Source organism: Thunnus maccoyii, chromosome 13, assembly GCF_910596095.1.
Source record: "Thunnus maccoyii chromosome 13, fThuMac1.1, whole genome shotgun sequence".
In the NCBI taxonomy this organism is placed as follows: domain Eukaryota; kingdom Metazoa; phylum Chordata; class Actinopteri; order Scombriformes; family Scombridae; genus Thunnus; species Thunnus maccoyii.
The window spans coordinates 27,955,277-27,971,530 of NC_056545.1; the positions used below are offsets into that span (position 1 = coordinate 27,955,277).

General features: G+C 37.2%; 2 protein-coding genes across 2 annotated transcripts; both read right to left on the reverse strand.

Moving 5' to 3' along the window:
- Positions 1-3,736: 3,736 nt before the first annotated feature.
- Positions 3,737-6,550, reverse strand: LOC121910843 (collagenase 3-like). Its single transcript, XM_042432196.1, has 10 exons — positions 6,338-6,550; positions 5,848-6,089; positions 5,604-5,752; positions 5,257-5,385; positions 4,957-5,118; positions 4,716-4,845; positions 4,470-4,603; positions 4,199-4,358; positions 3,978-4,081; positions 3,737-3,846 (listed from the first exon to the last, which is right to left on the reverse strand). Exons 1-10 carry the CDS (start codon positions 6,434-6,436, stop codon positions 3,737-3,739), a joined length of 1,419 nt encoding a protein of 472 aa, XP_042288130.1. The 5' UTR covers positions 6,437-6,550.
- Positions 6,551-11,839: 5,289 nt separating this feature from the next.
- On the reverse strand, positions 11,840-15,016 carry LOC121910899 (collagenase 3-like). Its single transcript, XM_042432283.1, has 10 exons — positions 14,440-15,016; positions 13,950-14,191; positions 13,706-13,854; positions 13,360-13,488; positions 13,060-13,221; positions 12,819-12,948; positions 12,573-12,706; positions 12,302-12,461; positions 12,081-12,184; positions 11,840-11,949 (listed from the first exon to the last, which is right to left on the reverse strand). Exons 1-10 carry the CDS (start codon positions 14,536-14,538, stop codon positions 11,840-11,842), a joined length of 1,419 nt encoding a protein of 472 aa, XP_042288217.1. The 5' UTR covers positions 14,539-15,016.
- Between the last annotated feature and the right edge of the window lie 1,238 nt (positions 15,017-16,254).

Below are 16,254 nucleotides of genomic sequence, written 5' to 3' on the forward strand. Positions count from 1 at the left end.
TGTGGATGTGGTGGTGAAGGAGATATCTCGTTGGTACTGCTGGATCTAGTCGTGGGCGGTATGTTGCCGAGGAATGTGGATCACGGAGAACGGGCGGAAGGTAAACATTTGCGATGCAACCGTGTCGTAGGTCGCGTTATAACTGAGACGAATGGGAGAGAAAGGGGTTAGACATGCTTATATAGGTATGCAGGGATGATTGAATTAGTGAGGCACAGGTGATTGAATTTAGTGAGAGAGAGGGGCGTGGTCTTGTTCCTGAACCTTTGTTATAATAATAACTCCATTGGAATTGTAGAACTCTACAACAGCACTTCAGACAAAATTAAGGAATTGATCTCAGAAAGCAGGTAGAGGTCCAGTTTCAAGTAATATTTTCTTCTTCAGGAGTTAAAGTTGAGGATTTGGGCTTTGGTTGGCTTGTAGTAACTTGAGTTGAGTGTCAAAGTTTAATCTGATTACACTCAATTCTTCAGCAGCGTTTTCTTCAAAAATAAAATACTGTGTGTGTTTACATCAAAAATAATATACTGTATGTTGAAATATGAGACATAAAGTTGTAAATAAAACAAAAACAAACTAAACTTGATTCAATAAAAGATTAAATATGCATATACTTAGTTGAAAAACAAATAAAAGAGACATCTTAAGAATTTTCAAGAGCTCTGGAGGCCAGCTCGACTAAATTCAGTTAAGCTTTCCTTTTTATAATTTGTTCAAAAAAGGGAGGAGTTTGGGGGGGTGTTTAAAGGTTTTCACGGCAAATTGTTGATGAATCTCCTCAGCATGGTGATGTTGAAAAAGGCTGCACTGAAGGTATTGCGTCTTGCCAAATTGTCATGAATATTTAATAACATAACAAGCTGCTGCTGTCACCAGATTTTAATGTAGAAGACTCTAAATTCAAATGAGAGAACCCTTTCATTAAATTATCAGTCTACATGAATTAGCCTTGCTGTTATTTTTACTCTCTGAATCTGTGAAAATATTCTAATCAGATCACTTAGGCTATAGGCTATAATTCCTGCTTTTAGTTATTAAAAAATATCCTGTTCCTTTTTTATTGAGTATTATTGATGTGTTTTCACTTGTCTATGGCACTGATAAGGCTATCATAAATAACGGATTATTGATGTCATTTTACCTGTTTTAAAGTAGAGGAGGGAGAGTGCAGCCGTCACTGCAGGAGGAATTTATGATAAAAATATCTAAAAAAATGTGTTTGTAAGCTCCTGTAACATACCTGTCACGTGTGTAACCGTTCATGCATCTTGTAAACACAGAACACTGCGCTTCATATCATCCTCAGAGTCATACTATCTCGCTTTATCCATCTGTACAAACTGATCTACATAATATCAAGAGTTAGAGTCTGATGTTACTTTAAATTATTCTATATTTTAATCCCTCTGAAATTTAAAATTAAGCCACCAGTTACAGTAATTGGTTCAGTTGTTTCAAAATGAACACGCCGTAAAATTGAACTGAACTAGGTATTAACATTGTGAGTCAACTGAACTCAGGAATACTAGATTTGTTTCCAGTGAGGTATTATTGAATTTATATAGTGACTTACTGAGGTAAACATTACTATTGCTGCTCTAGAAACAATATGTAGTAATTTTGAAATATATATTTGCAATCTATATTGCAATCTTCAGAACAGGGGGAAGTGTAGCTGTAGGCAGCCATGGAGGAGTGATCTGACATGCGTATCGCACAGACGGATGTGATCAGCATCGCACTGATGAAATGAAGAAACGAACTGAATTTTATGTAACAGATAATGATTTACACACTGTTACATACAACACAGTCACTGTGTGTCTTTTTTCTAATGACAGTTGACTTCACGAACAAAAATAATACATTTTAGCATTGAGTTTTGACTTTCACATGTTGTACTGTTCATTGACATGGAATGTAATGGAATAGAGGCCACGCTCAATGTGACCACGCCCACCCCAACTCCCTTGTCCCAAATTTCACCCATTCATTCACTCAGTCATTTATTTATTTATTTCAACTACTGTATTCATTATAAAAAGCAATATGTTTACTTTCTGATTCATCTAGCTTAATTGGCACATGGTTGGTGTTATGGAATTTTCCATCTTTAGGGAAATTGGGTTACACTGGGTCAAGCCTGGGCCTTGAGGTCATACTGTAATTCTTAAGCAGAAAGGAGACATTCTCTCCTCTCCTTGAGACTCGGGAACCCTCTGTGATGTTTGGGGAAAGCAGAGGCCTCTCTGATAAAGAGTAAATCAGCATTACCATGGTTACCAAGGTTAGCCTTAACATTGAGTTCAGCGATTTGAAGTTTATCTCTATCACACGCTCCCTCATATGGCCACACACCATACATCCACTCATTCATAAGGGAAGAAAATGGAAACAGACAAAAGTCCATCCTTTCAGTCTACCAACAATTCCAGCCGGCGTGTGTCTCTGTGGGTCTGAGTGCGTTTGCTTCGGCAGGTTGCTTATCAATGACAGATTGACCTTTCAGTTCCAAATTGCTACTTTTGTTTTCTACTGAAACACAGGTAGCCTTAACTTTTGGTGAGTTGATTCATTCGTTTGTAGATTCTGTTCTACTCACTGCTTTGGGCGTTTTGTCGCCCATTTTCACACACACACACACACACACACACACACACACACACACACACACACACACACACACACATTAAGACATTACACACAAACAGATTTCAACAACATCAGCATCAAAGTTCTTTTCACACTTTTCTCCATGGTACAGTAGCAGTGGTCTGAAGCCAAATGGACGAAGACTCAGCAAGCCCTTCGCCTTGCGTACACACTTCAGCGCCTGGACTGTGGGATCAGGAATCCCGAGCCTCAACATTTCTCAAAGGACACAAAGTAGATTTTCCCCGTTCTTGATTTAAACGAAGCAGGGGCCTCTTTGGACTACCTCGAAAACGTCCAAGCCCTGCTGCACATTATATTTAGTGCTGATTAGCAAATGTTAGCATGCTATCATGCTAAACTAGGTATTACAGTATACAGTATAGTAGTTAAGCATCATAATGTAGTTATTAGCGGTTGTATCTGTATGTTTCTTGTGTAGTACTACATATTTTCACATCTCTATGATGAAAAGTTACTCTACACTACTGACTGCTAGTAACTTTGTTTGTAATACAATATAAGCTAAAAGACAAATGTCATGTTGAGAAAATGCACAAGCAATATCATGACATTATCAGTACTTTATCTTTTGGTTTAGCAAAATAACAACAAAACATACTTAAAAATGTACGTAAACAACTTTTATTTGTTAATTCAAGGAGCCAATTTATTTTCACAGTTTTTACATGCATACATTCATATGTGTTGTCACAGTGGTGTTCAAATCTATGCAGACGTGCAATTATGAAAATGATAAAAAAATAATTCCTGAGTTTTAAGTTAAACAAAATGAATGCATCAACAACATAGCAACAGCAACATTTTGAAAAAGAATTACAATTAAATAACAATAAATTAGAATTAAATTAACTTTGAATAAGTAAAAAAATAAGCAATGGCTGGTGCTGCAAAAATGCAATTTCATTAAAGTATTTTTAAAAAAAGTGTAAGGTGCTGTTTATAAGAAGGGGCATATATCCAGTATATACCCTTAATTCTGTAACAATATAATTAGATATTATAGAATATGTTATTACAAGTTATGTAAACTTTTTAACAACTTCTGTTGTCATCTGGTCTAGAAGTTAGTGCAACGCAAGAAGTAGCTGTTTTCCAGCACACGGAACAACCTGCCACTCGCCATGCTGTACTCAAACATTTGGGGTCCACTGTAGAGATAAGTGAAACCTGGAGAACAGAGAATCAGTGTTAGTGTCTGTGTTTGATAAAGACTGGAAGGATTCACAGTAACTGTAAACATTCTCTCATTTCAATAGTCCTGATTTGGAAAACTCAGATCAGCCTTGAATGCTACTCACCTCTGTACTGGAGAGCTGCTGTCACCTTGCTGGTCATGCCAGAGAAGGTCTCATCAACACGTTTGGGGAATCCCTCGTCCATAGTCTGTTTGGTCTCATCATAACTACAGACACACAGACAAGAATTAGATCGATTCACTATTTGTACACCATCTTGTAAACCATCGTCACATCTAAACCAGTCACCTGAATTGATTTCAGATCACGTCATTTGAACACACCTGTAGTAATCTCTGCCCACAAAGAACAGAGTCTTGCGAGAATCCACGTCATACATAGCAGCATCGATTTTCTCCACAGTTATGGGCAGACCAAAACTGGAAATTGTTTTAGGATAGCCAGGTACAAGGTCATAGCCACTGAAAGCCCACACTTTACGATCTGTAAGGAGATTCAAAGAAAATACTTTTTAGTAAACATGTAAGGGTTAATAATGTGCACTTGAAAATAGTGTCAGATTAGGAGTTTTAGGTAGATTAAGAGAACACATACTTTTAAAGAGTAGGACATCATCTGATTGTTTGCTCTCATAAGCAGCGTCGATGTTGACAGGGGCATTAGGCCAGAAGGTTGTGATGAGACTTTGCTGAGGTGTATCGCTCTGAGGGTAGCTACGCCAGAAGAAGCTATGAACACACAAGAACACAAATGAGTTCATAAACCTGCTCTTGTGTGAAGAGAAAACACTTAGAATGGACTTCAGTATTCAGATATTTGAGCATTCTATGTCTGCGATACCTGTCTTTGAAGAAGTACATCTCTCCTCGCAGGGTGGCCACAGCGTCCAATACCATGGTAGAATCACAGGCATCAGGGGTGGTGGGAGGCTGAGGTTCAGGCTGGACTGGATCCTTATCAGGGTTTGGACCTGGAGGTTGAATAAAGTCAGAGTAATGTTATGTTCAGGAGTTCCTCAGAGATTTAGGCTGAGTGCTATTTGTGCAAACAGGCAGCTATGAATCGGTCAGTTAGTACTAACCATAGAGAGACTGGATGCCATTGACATCATCCCGGGGGAGAACAAAGGTGTCAGGGTTTCCGTATGAGTAGTTGGGATACATGAGAGCACCAGGATCTGTAGAGTGAGACAAGCCCAGGGAGTGGCCAAACTCATGGGCAGCTACCATGAACAGGACATATCCTACAGCAGAAAAGACAGAATTACAAGTCATATACAGATCCTCTAAATGAGGAGCATACAATATATCATGTATATGAAAATATACACTGAGTAGTTAAGAAGTAAAATCAGACACTATGCTGGGCATAAATAACTCACCAGAGTTTGAGCGGAAGGTGAAGGTCTCATCATCGTCAAAATGAGCATCTCCTCCAATGCCAGGGGCTGGGGCGAAGGCATGGGCAAGAGTGCCATCAGGGCCATCAAAGGGGTAAAAATCACCATGTGCTGTTAAAAGAAGCATATTTATGTCAGGTTTGGCAAACTGGATAGAATTACAAGCCATTACATGAATTACTGTTAAAAAAAAGTGCAAATCAGAACTTCAAGACACAGAAACAGCATGTAGTTAAAGCCAAGAATCTTAAGAACATCACAACTAATAAACTGAGCATAGAGAAAGTGTATAAGTGAGACATACACAGGAAATGTTGTTTAGTACTCACATCGGCGGCCAAAGGAGATCATGATGTCAGCTATGCCGCTGTAGATTCTTGTGAATCTTAGAGGAGTGACTTTGGCCCAAACCTGCAGTGCTTTCTCTATGGAGTCATCTACCTCTGCCACAGACATGTCAGGTGTGTAGTTCTCAATCCTGTAAGACAGAAAAATATAGAATATACTTCAATAATTAATCACATGCAATGCCTAAAATTAGTCTCTCACACATTCTCTCTTTAGATCATTCACCTGTACGTAAGACCGTTTTTCTGCCACTTATTTCCAAAGGTGGAGAAACGAGCAGAGTCCACATCCGGAACGCCACAGCGGGCCTTTTTCATCATCGCCATGGTGTCAGCATCCAGCGTCCCGGTGATCTGGAGACCAAAGAATCGCCGCATCTCAGTCAGCTTCTTGACCGCTGGGCTGATCCCCCGTCTGATAGTTGGACCGGTCTCCTCAGTTAGGTTGAAGAATTTCTTCAGGTAGCTCTGTGAGAGAAAATCAAAGTTACATACTTAAATATGCATCATCTGCAGAATATACTAATATACTCCATGCAGGAAGAAAAGATCTGTTAATATTTTAACAGCAGGGATCAAGCAGGTACTGTGGTGAAATTCTTCATGTGTCTATAACAACGTAACATCAGAATTCAGAGAACAAAGTTTTCAAATGCACAACTTTAGTACAACATAGTGAGAATACATGCATAAAAAGGCAAAGCAAGAACACCTACCTCTGCAAATTGCTCATCTTGAACAGTAACCTGTGATATTGGCACGCAGTGAACTGCGACCGCCAGGCTTAGTAGAATGCTGAGATTGATTGTCTTCATGTTTCCTCGTTGTAGGCAACTTGTGTTTCTGTGCTGGAGGCAGCTATTATATAGGCTGTAGACTGGTTGTGTTGAGCAACCACCTTCTTGAGTTAGTGACTCAGGAAATATTGATAGAGGAACCAAACATTTTCCCGGAGTAAGACTAATTATGGTGACATAACACGTTTATGAGTGGTACGTGTAACAGAACATGCTTTGGAAGGTTCCCACAGAATAAGAGATTAGAACAATCTCATGATTCTGCCACAAAAGTACTAGTTTTAGTTTTAAAATAAATGTGTTTTATTTGTCAGTTTTAAGTTTCCCAACAGTTGTATGAAAAAGATTGACTCTGTTCCTGCTTAGGGTATCTTAAAATACTTTTCACACATACACACAAAAATCATATATACCAACATAAGATAAACATGTTGAAATTTTAAAGCTGTATTTGGATCTGGAAACAGTGAAGAAACTCCAAGGTCATAGTTGTTTTTCAAATAACTGTAGTATTTCATATTAATTTGTGTAAGAAATGCAACATTAAGAAACCCTCAACATGCCCAGTTTCTATCTGCTTAGGAAGATTATGTGATATGATAGAAAACTCCAGAACAGCAACTAAATGGACCTTGAGGTGAAATTGAGTTGTCAAAATTAAAAAATGTCCCAGAATGAATGTGCAAATGGATCCAGATCTGCATGGTGCATTGTGTCATGGCCTAATTTTCCGCCAAATGTCATTAAAGGGGACATGTTATTCACATTTACAGGTCTACATATGTATGTATATATATATATATATATATATATATATATATATATATATATATATATATATATATATATATATATATATATATATATATATATATGTGTGTAGATAGATAGATAGATAGATAGATAGATAGATAGATAGATAGATAGATAGATAGATAGATATCTGCATAATTTACAGTTCAAAAAAAAGTTCAAAAAAACTCCTAATTTAACTCATACTGACCCTTTACACAGCTCCTCAGTTCAGCCTCTGTCTGAAACAGGCCGATTTAGGTTGGGTTTTTTTTTAACAGTATGAAGCTACAGCAGTGTTCGCACCATATGCATGTTTGACAATCTATTGTACCTGATATTCTTTAGTCCATCCTCAGATTTTTACAAAAAAAGTCTTTCATTAATGGTCTGACCTACAAATTGTGTGTTTCTCTGTGAGCAAACACAGATTCAAATTCAAAGTATCTGAGTATCATCGGGGCAACTGGGATTTCTGCATTTTAGGGAATGTTGACTTAAAGTAGTTTTATGTTTTTCTTTTTTTAACAGGAACTGATTTCTGTCATTCTGTTGATTTTTTTAGGACTTTATTTACTTTATTTATATAATTTAATTTAATCAAAGCTTTCTGTTATCATGCTGTGCACAGAACCTTTATATATAACACCTTTGATGAAACTGAAGACAGAAAAGAAGATGATGTAACTACCCTCATATACATATATGTATATATATATATACATATATACACGTCTGTGTGTGTGTGTGTGTGTGTGTGTGTGTGTGTGTTTGTATATATGTATACATATATATGTGTGTGTGTGTGTGTGTGTATATTTCACACAAAGAAAACACGGTAGTGCCTTGTCTCTATGTTTTCCTGCTGGTAGGATACAATAAATGTGCACTTTTTGGGGAGGAATGGTTAACCACAGTGCCTACTCTGTCTTATGACACCAACAAAGTCATCCTGATTACACACACAGAAGACGACAATTAGCCAAGGTAGTGACATCAAACCCTGCTGTTTCACACAGGAATTTTATATGTTATTATAGCACTACCAAAGGAGGAAGTAGTCTGGTCTGGTCTCTTGTATGCACCACAACAAATACTGCTATTGCATGGTAATATGAGCATATTTCAAGAGAATTGGAACTAACATAGTTGATCTTAAAACATAGTTGATATAACTGAAGCTGTTGACACCATTTTATCACTGCTGGACACTTATTTGATAGGTTTCAAATTTCCACCACAACCTCCCTGTGTCTGCATGGGGAGCCCTACCTGCTCTGTTCACTGCCACAGTCCAGTTCTTCTTTTGGGCCTATCACCAATTCTGAAGTATTTCATGTACTTGATTAGTTTAAACTTCAGACAGTCAACAGGAGCTGACAATCTAGATACTACGTATAGCACTGTAAAATGAGATTTATTTTTATTAAGAATTATTTTGAAAACTATCTTATTTTAGCATTGTTTCAATGTTTTACATGAGTTGATTAATGGTTCATGACTTGTTAAATTGTTACAATCTTTATATTTTTATGTAAATTAGGAACTATGTGACAATATGTAGCTTGTCTGTAGTGTTTAGAATAGTTTAGATTGGGCGGAGTGATAAACCGCACAGTGAAGTGATGTATCAATAGTGATGTATGTATTAGTCAGCCCACACCAGTGTGTCCCTAAACTAACTGAGGTTACAGTATCTCCTACAGTTCCAGTTCCTGCCAGGTCAGAGATGGTCATCACTGCTAAACTGGATGGATCACTTAAAGGACTGGTACTTAATGGCTATGCAGGTGTGTTTGAACCATGCTACACTGACCAGTCATCTACTGGTTTTGCATGGACTGTGGCAAAAGCTGAACAAGGTTTCATCTATGTCAAAGCAGCTAACCCCTCCAGTGAGGAGTTACATTGTGGCACACAGATAGAAACTTTTCATGCCAGAAAATTGTGTACATTTTAAAGTTAAATGCATCAATCTGGTGCACTTTGAGAGCAAAATTAAGAGATTAGACCTATGAAGAACTTTGTGCTCTTGTAAACAATTTAATCATAAACACATTGGTTGGTTATATTTGTCATGTCACCACCATTCATATCTATACAACTATTATAACTATTTTCTGACATTGTTTTGTGTTCACTACTTTCTGCTGAAAACAGGAGGACAAAAAATGAGAGCTGCAATGATTAATCGATTAGTCGACTGACGGAATATCAATCGGTATCTATTTTGATGACCAAATAACTTTTTAAGGAAAAATGACATTACATTAGCGTGAAAAATGTTTCAGCAAGATGTTGATGAGCACTGATCTCATAATGTGGGGTTTGTTCCCAACAAGAAAGAACTTTTTAAAGAGTTATTTTTTAATTCATTTGCATTTGCTTTGCGTCGGGTCCTGCATCACTCTGTTGGGGTTCATTTCACAATAATGACCCACTCGCTGTACATTGTCCCTTAAATATTTTTATATATTTGTATAATTTTTTACTTTATACTTTTAAGTTGTTTACATTTATCTTATTTCATTCATCGTATTTCTTTAATATTAAACTATGTGTTTTTATAGTCCACACCCTTCCTCTTCAGTCTGTAAAGTCTGGATTATGATTATTACAACTGCTGATGATATTAACATACCACTTGTTTAATCCAGATAAGAAGTGCTGCTTATGCTATTGTTGACATTGCACTGTTCTCTCATCTATGTTTCTGCAATCTCTGATTGCACATTAACGAGGCATCGGTTTCTTAATGTATCGGTCAGAGGCCTTGATATCATTCCCAAATCATAACATACATTGGCTTATCATAATAATCATAATTATTGTTGCTGTTCTTATTTAATCTGAACAATAATGTGTAGCACACTTGTCTCGCAAGCTTATTTAATTATAGCAGATGTATAGCTTTCATGAAGTCAGCTTATTATTATTTCAAAGTAGTCCACCTTTTGGTAAAAGGCCTCATGAGCTCTTTGAATGGCTTGTTATAGATCCATGACCACAATACTTGCACAGGTTTAGTTATTGGTCAGAGCATTATTTATCTTAATAAAGCACAGGAAACTGAAGATAGTCATAAATGAGATGGTAATGGTAAATGTTGCTTTGTCAAAAATTCACATTCACGCTAACTCTGTGAATATGCATGTTACTTATCCAGTCACTTCATGCTAGTCTCCTCAGTTTATAACAAGCCTGTAAACTGGTGTTATATGGCAGGGATTGCCTAACACCACAGTTTGTTCTGCAGAATGGCCTTAAAAATGATCAGAACCTGTTTTTCTATTCTTTATCCAAAAACATCCAGGCTAATTGTCCTATTATATTAGTGTATGTTATATTGTATGGTATACTATATAATTCAGATGAGAGATTTTGAGTTAATTTAGAGGAAGACAGAACTCAGGGTTTGCATGATGTATTTTTGCTTGGTGGTTTGTTCAAAGAATTGACTACTTAATAGCCTTAACTTTTGTAAACCAGTTCAATTTTTTAAAATTATTTATTTGTCATTATTAATGTTAGACAATAAAGGTTCTGCACAATAGGAGACCATGAACAGTCATGTGTATGCATGTAGCCTATTAATTTATATTTTAGCCTACTATTAGGCCATTATTAATGCATATTAAAAAATCTGTGTGCTGTGCATGCACATTAACTACACATTGTGGCAACCTCTACATATCCCACTCCTATTGCCCCCACAGTTAAAAATATCTAGAACCGCCTCTGACCAAATTCTGTGCCTGCAAAAGTATTGACATTTCCATCAAGCTCAGCTGCACATTGTATTTAGTGCTGATTAGCAAATGTTAGCATGCCATCATGCTAAACTAACATATTCAACATGGTAAACATTATACCTACTTAAGTCTCAATAGGTATTACAGTATATGGTATTGTAGCTAAGCATTTGCATAATGTAATTATTAGCAGTTGTATCTCTATGTTTCTTGTGTAGTACTACATATTTCCACATCTCTATGATGAAAAGTTACTCTACACTACTGCACTGCACTACTGACTGCTAGTAACTTTGTTCGTCATACATTATAAGCTAAAAAACAAATGTCAGTCTTGTTGAGAAAATGCGCAAGCCACATCATGTCACTATCAGTACTCTTTTGGTTTAGCAAAATAACAACAAAACATACTTAAAAATGTATGTAAACAACTTTTATTTGTTAATTCAAGGAGCCAATTTATTTTCACAGTTTTTACATGCATACATTCATATGTGTTGTCACAGTGGTGTTCAAATCTATGCAGACGTGCAATTATGAAAATGATAAAAAATAATTTATGAGTTTTAAGTTACACAAAATGAATGCATCAACAACATAGCAACAGCAATTTTTTCTTCTTTTGAAAAAGAATTACAAATAAAATACAATAAATTAGAATTAAATTAACTTTGAATAAGTAAAAAAATAAGCAATGGCTGGTGCTGCAAAAATGCAATTTCATTAAAGTATTTTAAAAAAAAGTGTAAGGTGCTGTTTATAAGAAGGGGCATATATCCAGTATATACCCTTAATTCTGTAACAATATAATTAGATATTATAGAATATGTTATTACAAGTTATGTAAACTTTTTAACAACTTCTGTTGTCATCTGGTCTAGAAGTTAGTGCAACGCAAGAAGTAGCTGTTTTCCAGCACACGGAACAACCTGCCACTCCCCATGCTGTACTCAAACATTTGGGGTCCACTGTAGAGATAAGTGAAACCTGGAGAACAGAGAATCAGTGTTAGTGTCTGTGTTTGATAAAGACTGGAAGGATTCACAGTAACTGTAAACATTCTCTCATTTCAATAGTCCTGATTTGGAAAACTCAGATCAGCCTTGAATGCTACTCACCTCTGTACTGGAGAGCTGCTGTCACCTTGCTGGTCATGCCAGAGAAGGTCTCATCAACATGTTTGGGGAATCCCTCGTCCATAGCCTGTTTGGTCTCATCATAACTACAGATACACAGACAAGAATTAGACCGATTCACTATTTGTACACCATCATGTAAACCATTGTCACGTCTAAATTAGTCACCTGAATTGATTTCAGATCACGTCATTTGAACACACCTGTAGTAATCTCTGCCCACAAAGAACAGAGTCTTGCGAGAATCCACGTCATACATAGCAGCATCGATTTTCTCCACAGTTATGGGCAGACCAAAACTGGAAATTGTTTTAGGATAGCCAGGTACAAGGTCATAGCCACTGAAAGCCCACACTTTACGATCTGTAAGGAGATTCAAAGAAAATACTTTTTAGTAAACATGTAAGGGTTAATAATGTACACTTGAAAATAGTGTCAGATTAGGAGTTTTAGGTAGATTAAGAGAACACATACTTTTAAAGAGTAGGACATTGTCTGATTGTTTGCTCTCATAAGCAGCGTTGATGTTGACAGGGGCATTAGGCCAGAAGTTTGTGATGAGACTTTGCTGAGGTGTATCGCTCTGAGGGTAGCTACGCCAGAAGAAGCTGAGAACACACAAGAACACAAATGAGTTCATAAACCTGCTCTTGTGTGAAGAGAAAACACTCAGAATGGACTTCAGTATTCAGATATTTGAGCATTCTATGTCTGCGATACCTGTCTTTGAAGAAGTACATCTCTCCTCGCAGGGTGGCCACAGCGTCCAATACCATGGTAGAATCACAGGCATCAGGGGTGGTGGGAGGCTGAGGTTCAGGCTGGACTGGATCCTTATCAGGGTTTGGACCTGGAGGTTGAATAAAGTCAGAGTAATGTTATGTTCAGGAGTTCCTCAGAGATTTAGGCTGAGTGCTATTTGTGCAAACAGGCAGCTATGAATCGGTCAGTTAGTACTAACCATAGAGAGACTGGATGCCGTTGACATCATCCCGGGGGAGAACAAAGGTGTCAGGGTTTCCGTATGAGTAGTTGGGATACATGAGAGCACCAGGATCTGTAGAGTGAGACAAGCCCAGGGAGTGGCCAAACTCATGGGCAGCTACCATGAACAGGACGTATCCTACAGCAGAAAAGACAGAATTACAAGTCATATACAGATCCTCTCAATGAAGAGCATACAATATATCATGTATATGAAAATATACACTGAGTAGTTAAGAAGTAAAATCAGACACTATGCTGGGCATAAATAACTCACCAGAGTTTGAGCGGAAGGTGAAGGTCTCATCATCGTCAAAATGAGCATCTCCTCCAATGCCAGGGGCTGGGGCGAAGGCATGGGCAAGAGTGCCATCAGGGCCATCAAAGGGGTAAAAATCACCATGTGCTGTTAAAAGAAGCATATTTATGTCAGGTTTGGCAAACTGGATAGAATTACAAGCCATTACATGAATTACTGTTAAAAAAAGTGCAAATCAGAACTTCAAGACACAGAAACAGCATGTAGTTAAAGCCAAGAATCTTAAGAACATCACAACTAATAAACTGAGCATAGAGAAAGTGTATAAGTGGGACATACACAGGAAATGTTGTTTAGTACTCACATCGGCGGCCAAAGGAGATCATGATGTCAGCTATGCCGCTGTAGATTCTTGTGAATCTCAGAGGAGTGACTTTGGCCCAAACCTGCAGTGCTTTCTCTATGGAGTCATCTACCTCTGCCACAGACATGTCAGGTGTGTAGTTCTCAATCCTGTAAGACAGAAAAATATAGAATATACTTCAATAATTTATCACATGCAATGCCTAAAGTTAGTCTCTCACACATTCTCTCTTTAGATCATTCACCTGTACGTAAGACTGTTTTTCTGCCACTTATTTCCAAAGGTGGAGAAACGAGCAGAGTCCACATCCGGAACGCCACAGCGGGCCTTTTTCATCATCGCCATGGTGTCAGCATCCAGCGTCCCGGTGATCTGGAGACCAAAGAATCGCCGCATCTCAGTCAGCTTCTTGACCGCTGGGCTGATCCCCCGTCTGATAGTTGGACCGGTCTCCTCAGTTAGGTTGAAGAATTTCTTCAGGTAGCTCTGTGAGAGAAAATCAAAGTTACATACTTAAATATGCATCATCTGCAGAATATACTAATATACTCCATGCAGGAAGAAAAGATCTGTTAATATTTTAACAGCAGGGATCAAGCAGGTACTGTGGTGAAATTCTTCATGTGTCTATAACAACGTAACATCAGAATTCAGAGAACAAAGTTTTCAAATGCACAACTTTAGTACAACATAGTGAGAATACATGCATAAAAAGGCAAAGCAAGAACACCTACCTCTGCAAATTGCTCATCTTGAACAGTAACCTGTGATATTGGCACGCAGTGAACTGCGACCGCCAGGCTTAGTAGAATGCTGAGATTGATTGTCTTCATGTTTCCTCGTTGTAGGCAACTTGTGTTTCTGTGCTGGAGGCAGCTGTTATATAGGCTGTAGACTGGGTGGGTTGAGCAACCACCTTCTTGAGTTAGTGACTCAGGAAATATCGATAGAGGAACCAAAAATTTTCCCAGAGTAAGACTAATTATGATGACATAACACGTTTATTGTAGTGGTACATGTAACAGAACATGCTTTGGAAGGTTCCCACAGAATAAGAGATTAGATCAATCTCATGATTCTGCCACAAATGTACTAGTTTTAGTTTTAAAATAAATGTGTTTTATTTGTCAGTTTTAAGTTTCCCAACAGTTGTATGAAAAAGATTGACTCTGTTCCTGCTTAGGGTATCTTAAAATACTTTTCACACACACACACACACACACACACACACAAATCATATATACCAACATAAGATAAACATGTTGAAATTTTAAAGCTGTATTTGGATCTGGATCCAAACACAGTGAAACAGTGAAGAAACTCCAAGGATACATGTCCTATTTTTTTTCAAATAACTGTAGTATTTCATATTAATTTGCATAAAAACTTTAAGAAACCCTCAACATGCCCAGTCTCCATCTGCTGAGGAAGATTATGTGATATGATAGAAAACTCCAGAACAGCAACTAAATGGACCTTGAGGTGAAATTGAGTTGTCAAAATTAAAAAATGTCCCTGAATGAATGTGCAAATGGACATGTTATTCACATTTATGTTTGACAATCTATTGTACCTGATATTCTTTAGTCCATCCTCAGATTTTTACAAAAAAAGTCTTTCATTAATGGTCTGACCTACAAATTGTGTGTTTCTCTGTGAGCAAACACAGATTCAAATTCAAAGTATCTGAGTATCATCGGGGCAACTGGGATTTCTGCATTTTAGGGAATGTTGACTTAAAGTAGTTTTATGTTTTTCTTTTTTTAACAGGAACTGATTTCTGTCATTCTGTTGATTTTTTTTAGAACTTTATTTACTTTATTTATATAATTTAATTTAATGAAAGCTTTCTGTTATCATGCTGTGCACAGAACCTTTATATATAACACCTTTGATGAAACTGAAGGCAGAAAAGAAGATGATGTAACTACCCTCATATACATATATGTATATATACATATATATATACACACATATACACGTCTGTGTGTGTGTGTGTGTTTGTATATATGTATACATATATATATGTGTGTGTGTGTATATACATTTCACACAAAGAAAACACGGTAGTGCCTTGTCTCTATGTTTTCCTGCTGGTAGGATACAATAAATGTGCACTTTTTGGGGAGGAATGGTTAACCACAGTGCCTACTCTGTCTTATGACACCAACAAAGTCATCCTGATTACACACACAGAAGACGACAATTAGCCAAGGTAGTGACATCAAACCCTGCTGTTTTACACAGGAATTTTATATGTTTTTATAGCACTACCAAAGGAGGAAGTAGTCTGGTCTGGTCTCTAGTATGCACCACAACAAATACTGCTATTGCATGGTAATATGAGCATATTTCAAGAGAATTGGAACTATGGGTGTAGTGTAGTTAATGCATAATTAATTGGGCAAATATTTAGATGACAAACAAACTGGGTTATTGACATGATAAGACCTGCTGAATCAGAATATGACATGTCTTTCTCTTCCTTTCTTCTCAAAGTGTAACACTGATGTAGCTTCTTTTTGGAAGAATATTAAAACTCAAAAAGA

Coding starts and splice junctions, on each gene's coding strand:
- LOC121910843 (XM_042432196.1), bottom strand. CDS start 6,436: ATGAAGACAATCAATCTCAGCATTCTACTAAGCCTGGCGGTCGCAGTT. Junction 5,386..5,603: donor GATCTCCTTTGGCCGCCGAT/GTGAGTACTAAA, acceptor TTCTTTTAACAG/CACATGGTGATTTTTACCCC. Junction 3,847..3,977: donor AGCAGCTCTCCAGTACAGAG/GTGAGTAGCATT, acceptor TCTGTTCTCCAG/GTTTCACTTATCTCTACAGT.
- LOC121910899 (XM_042432283.1), bottom strand. CDS start 14,538: ATGAAGACAATCAATCTCAGCATTCTACTAAGCCTGGCGGTCGCAGTT. Junction 13,855..13,949: donor AAAAACAGTCTTACGTACAG/GTGAATGATCTA, acceptor TCTGTCTTACAG/GATTGAGAACTACACACCTG. Junction 13,489..13,705: donor GATCTCCTTTGGCCGCCGAT/GTGAGTACTAAA, acceptor TTCTTTTAACAG/CACATGGTGATTTTTACCCC.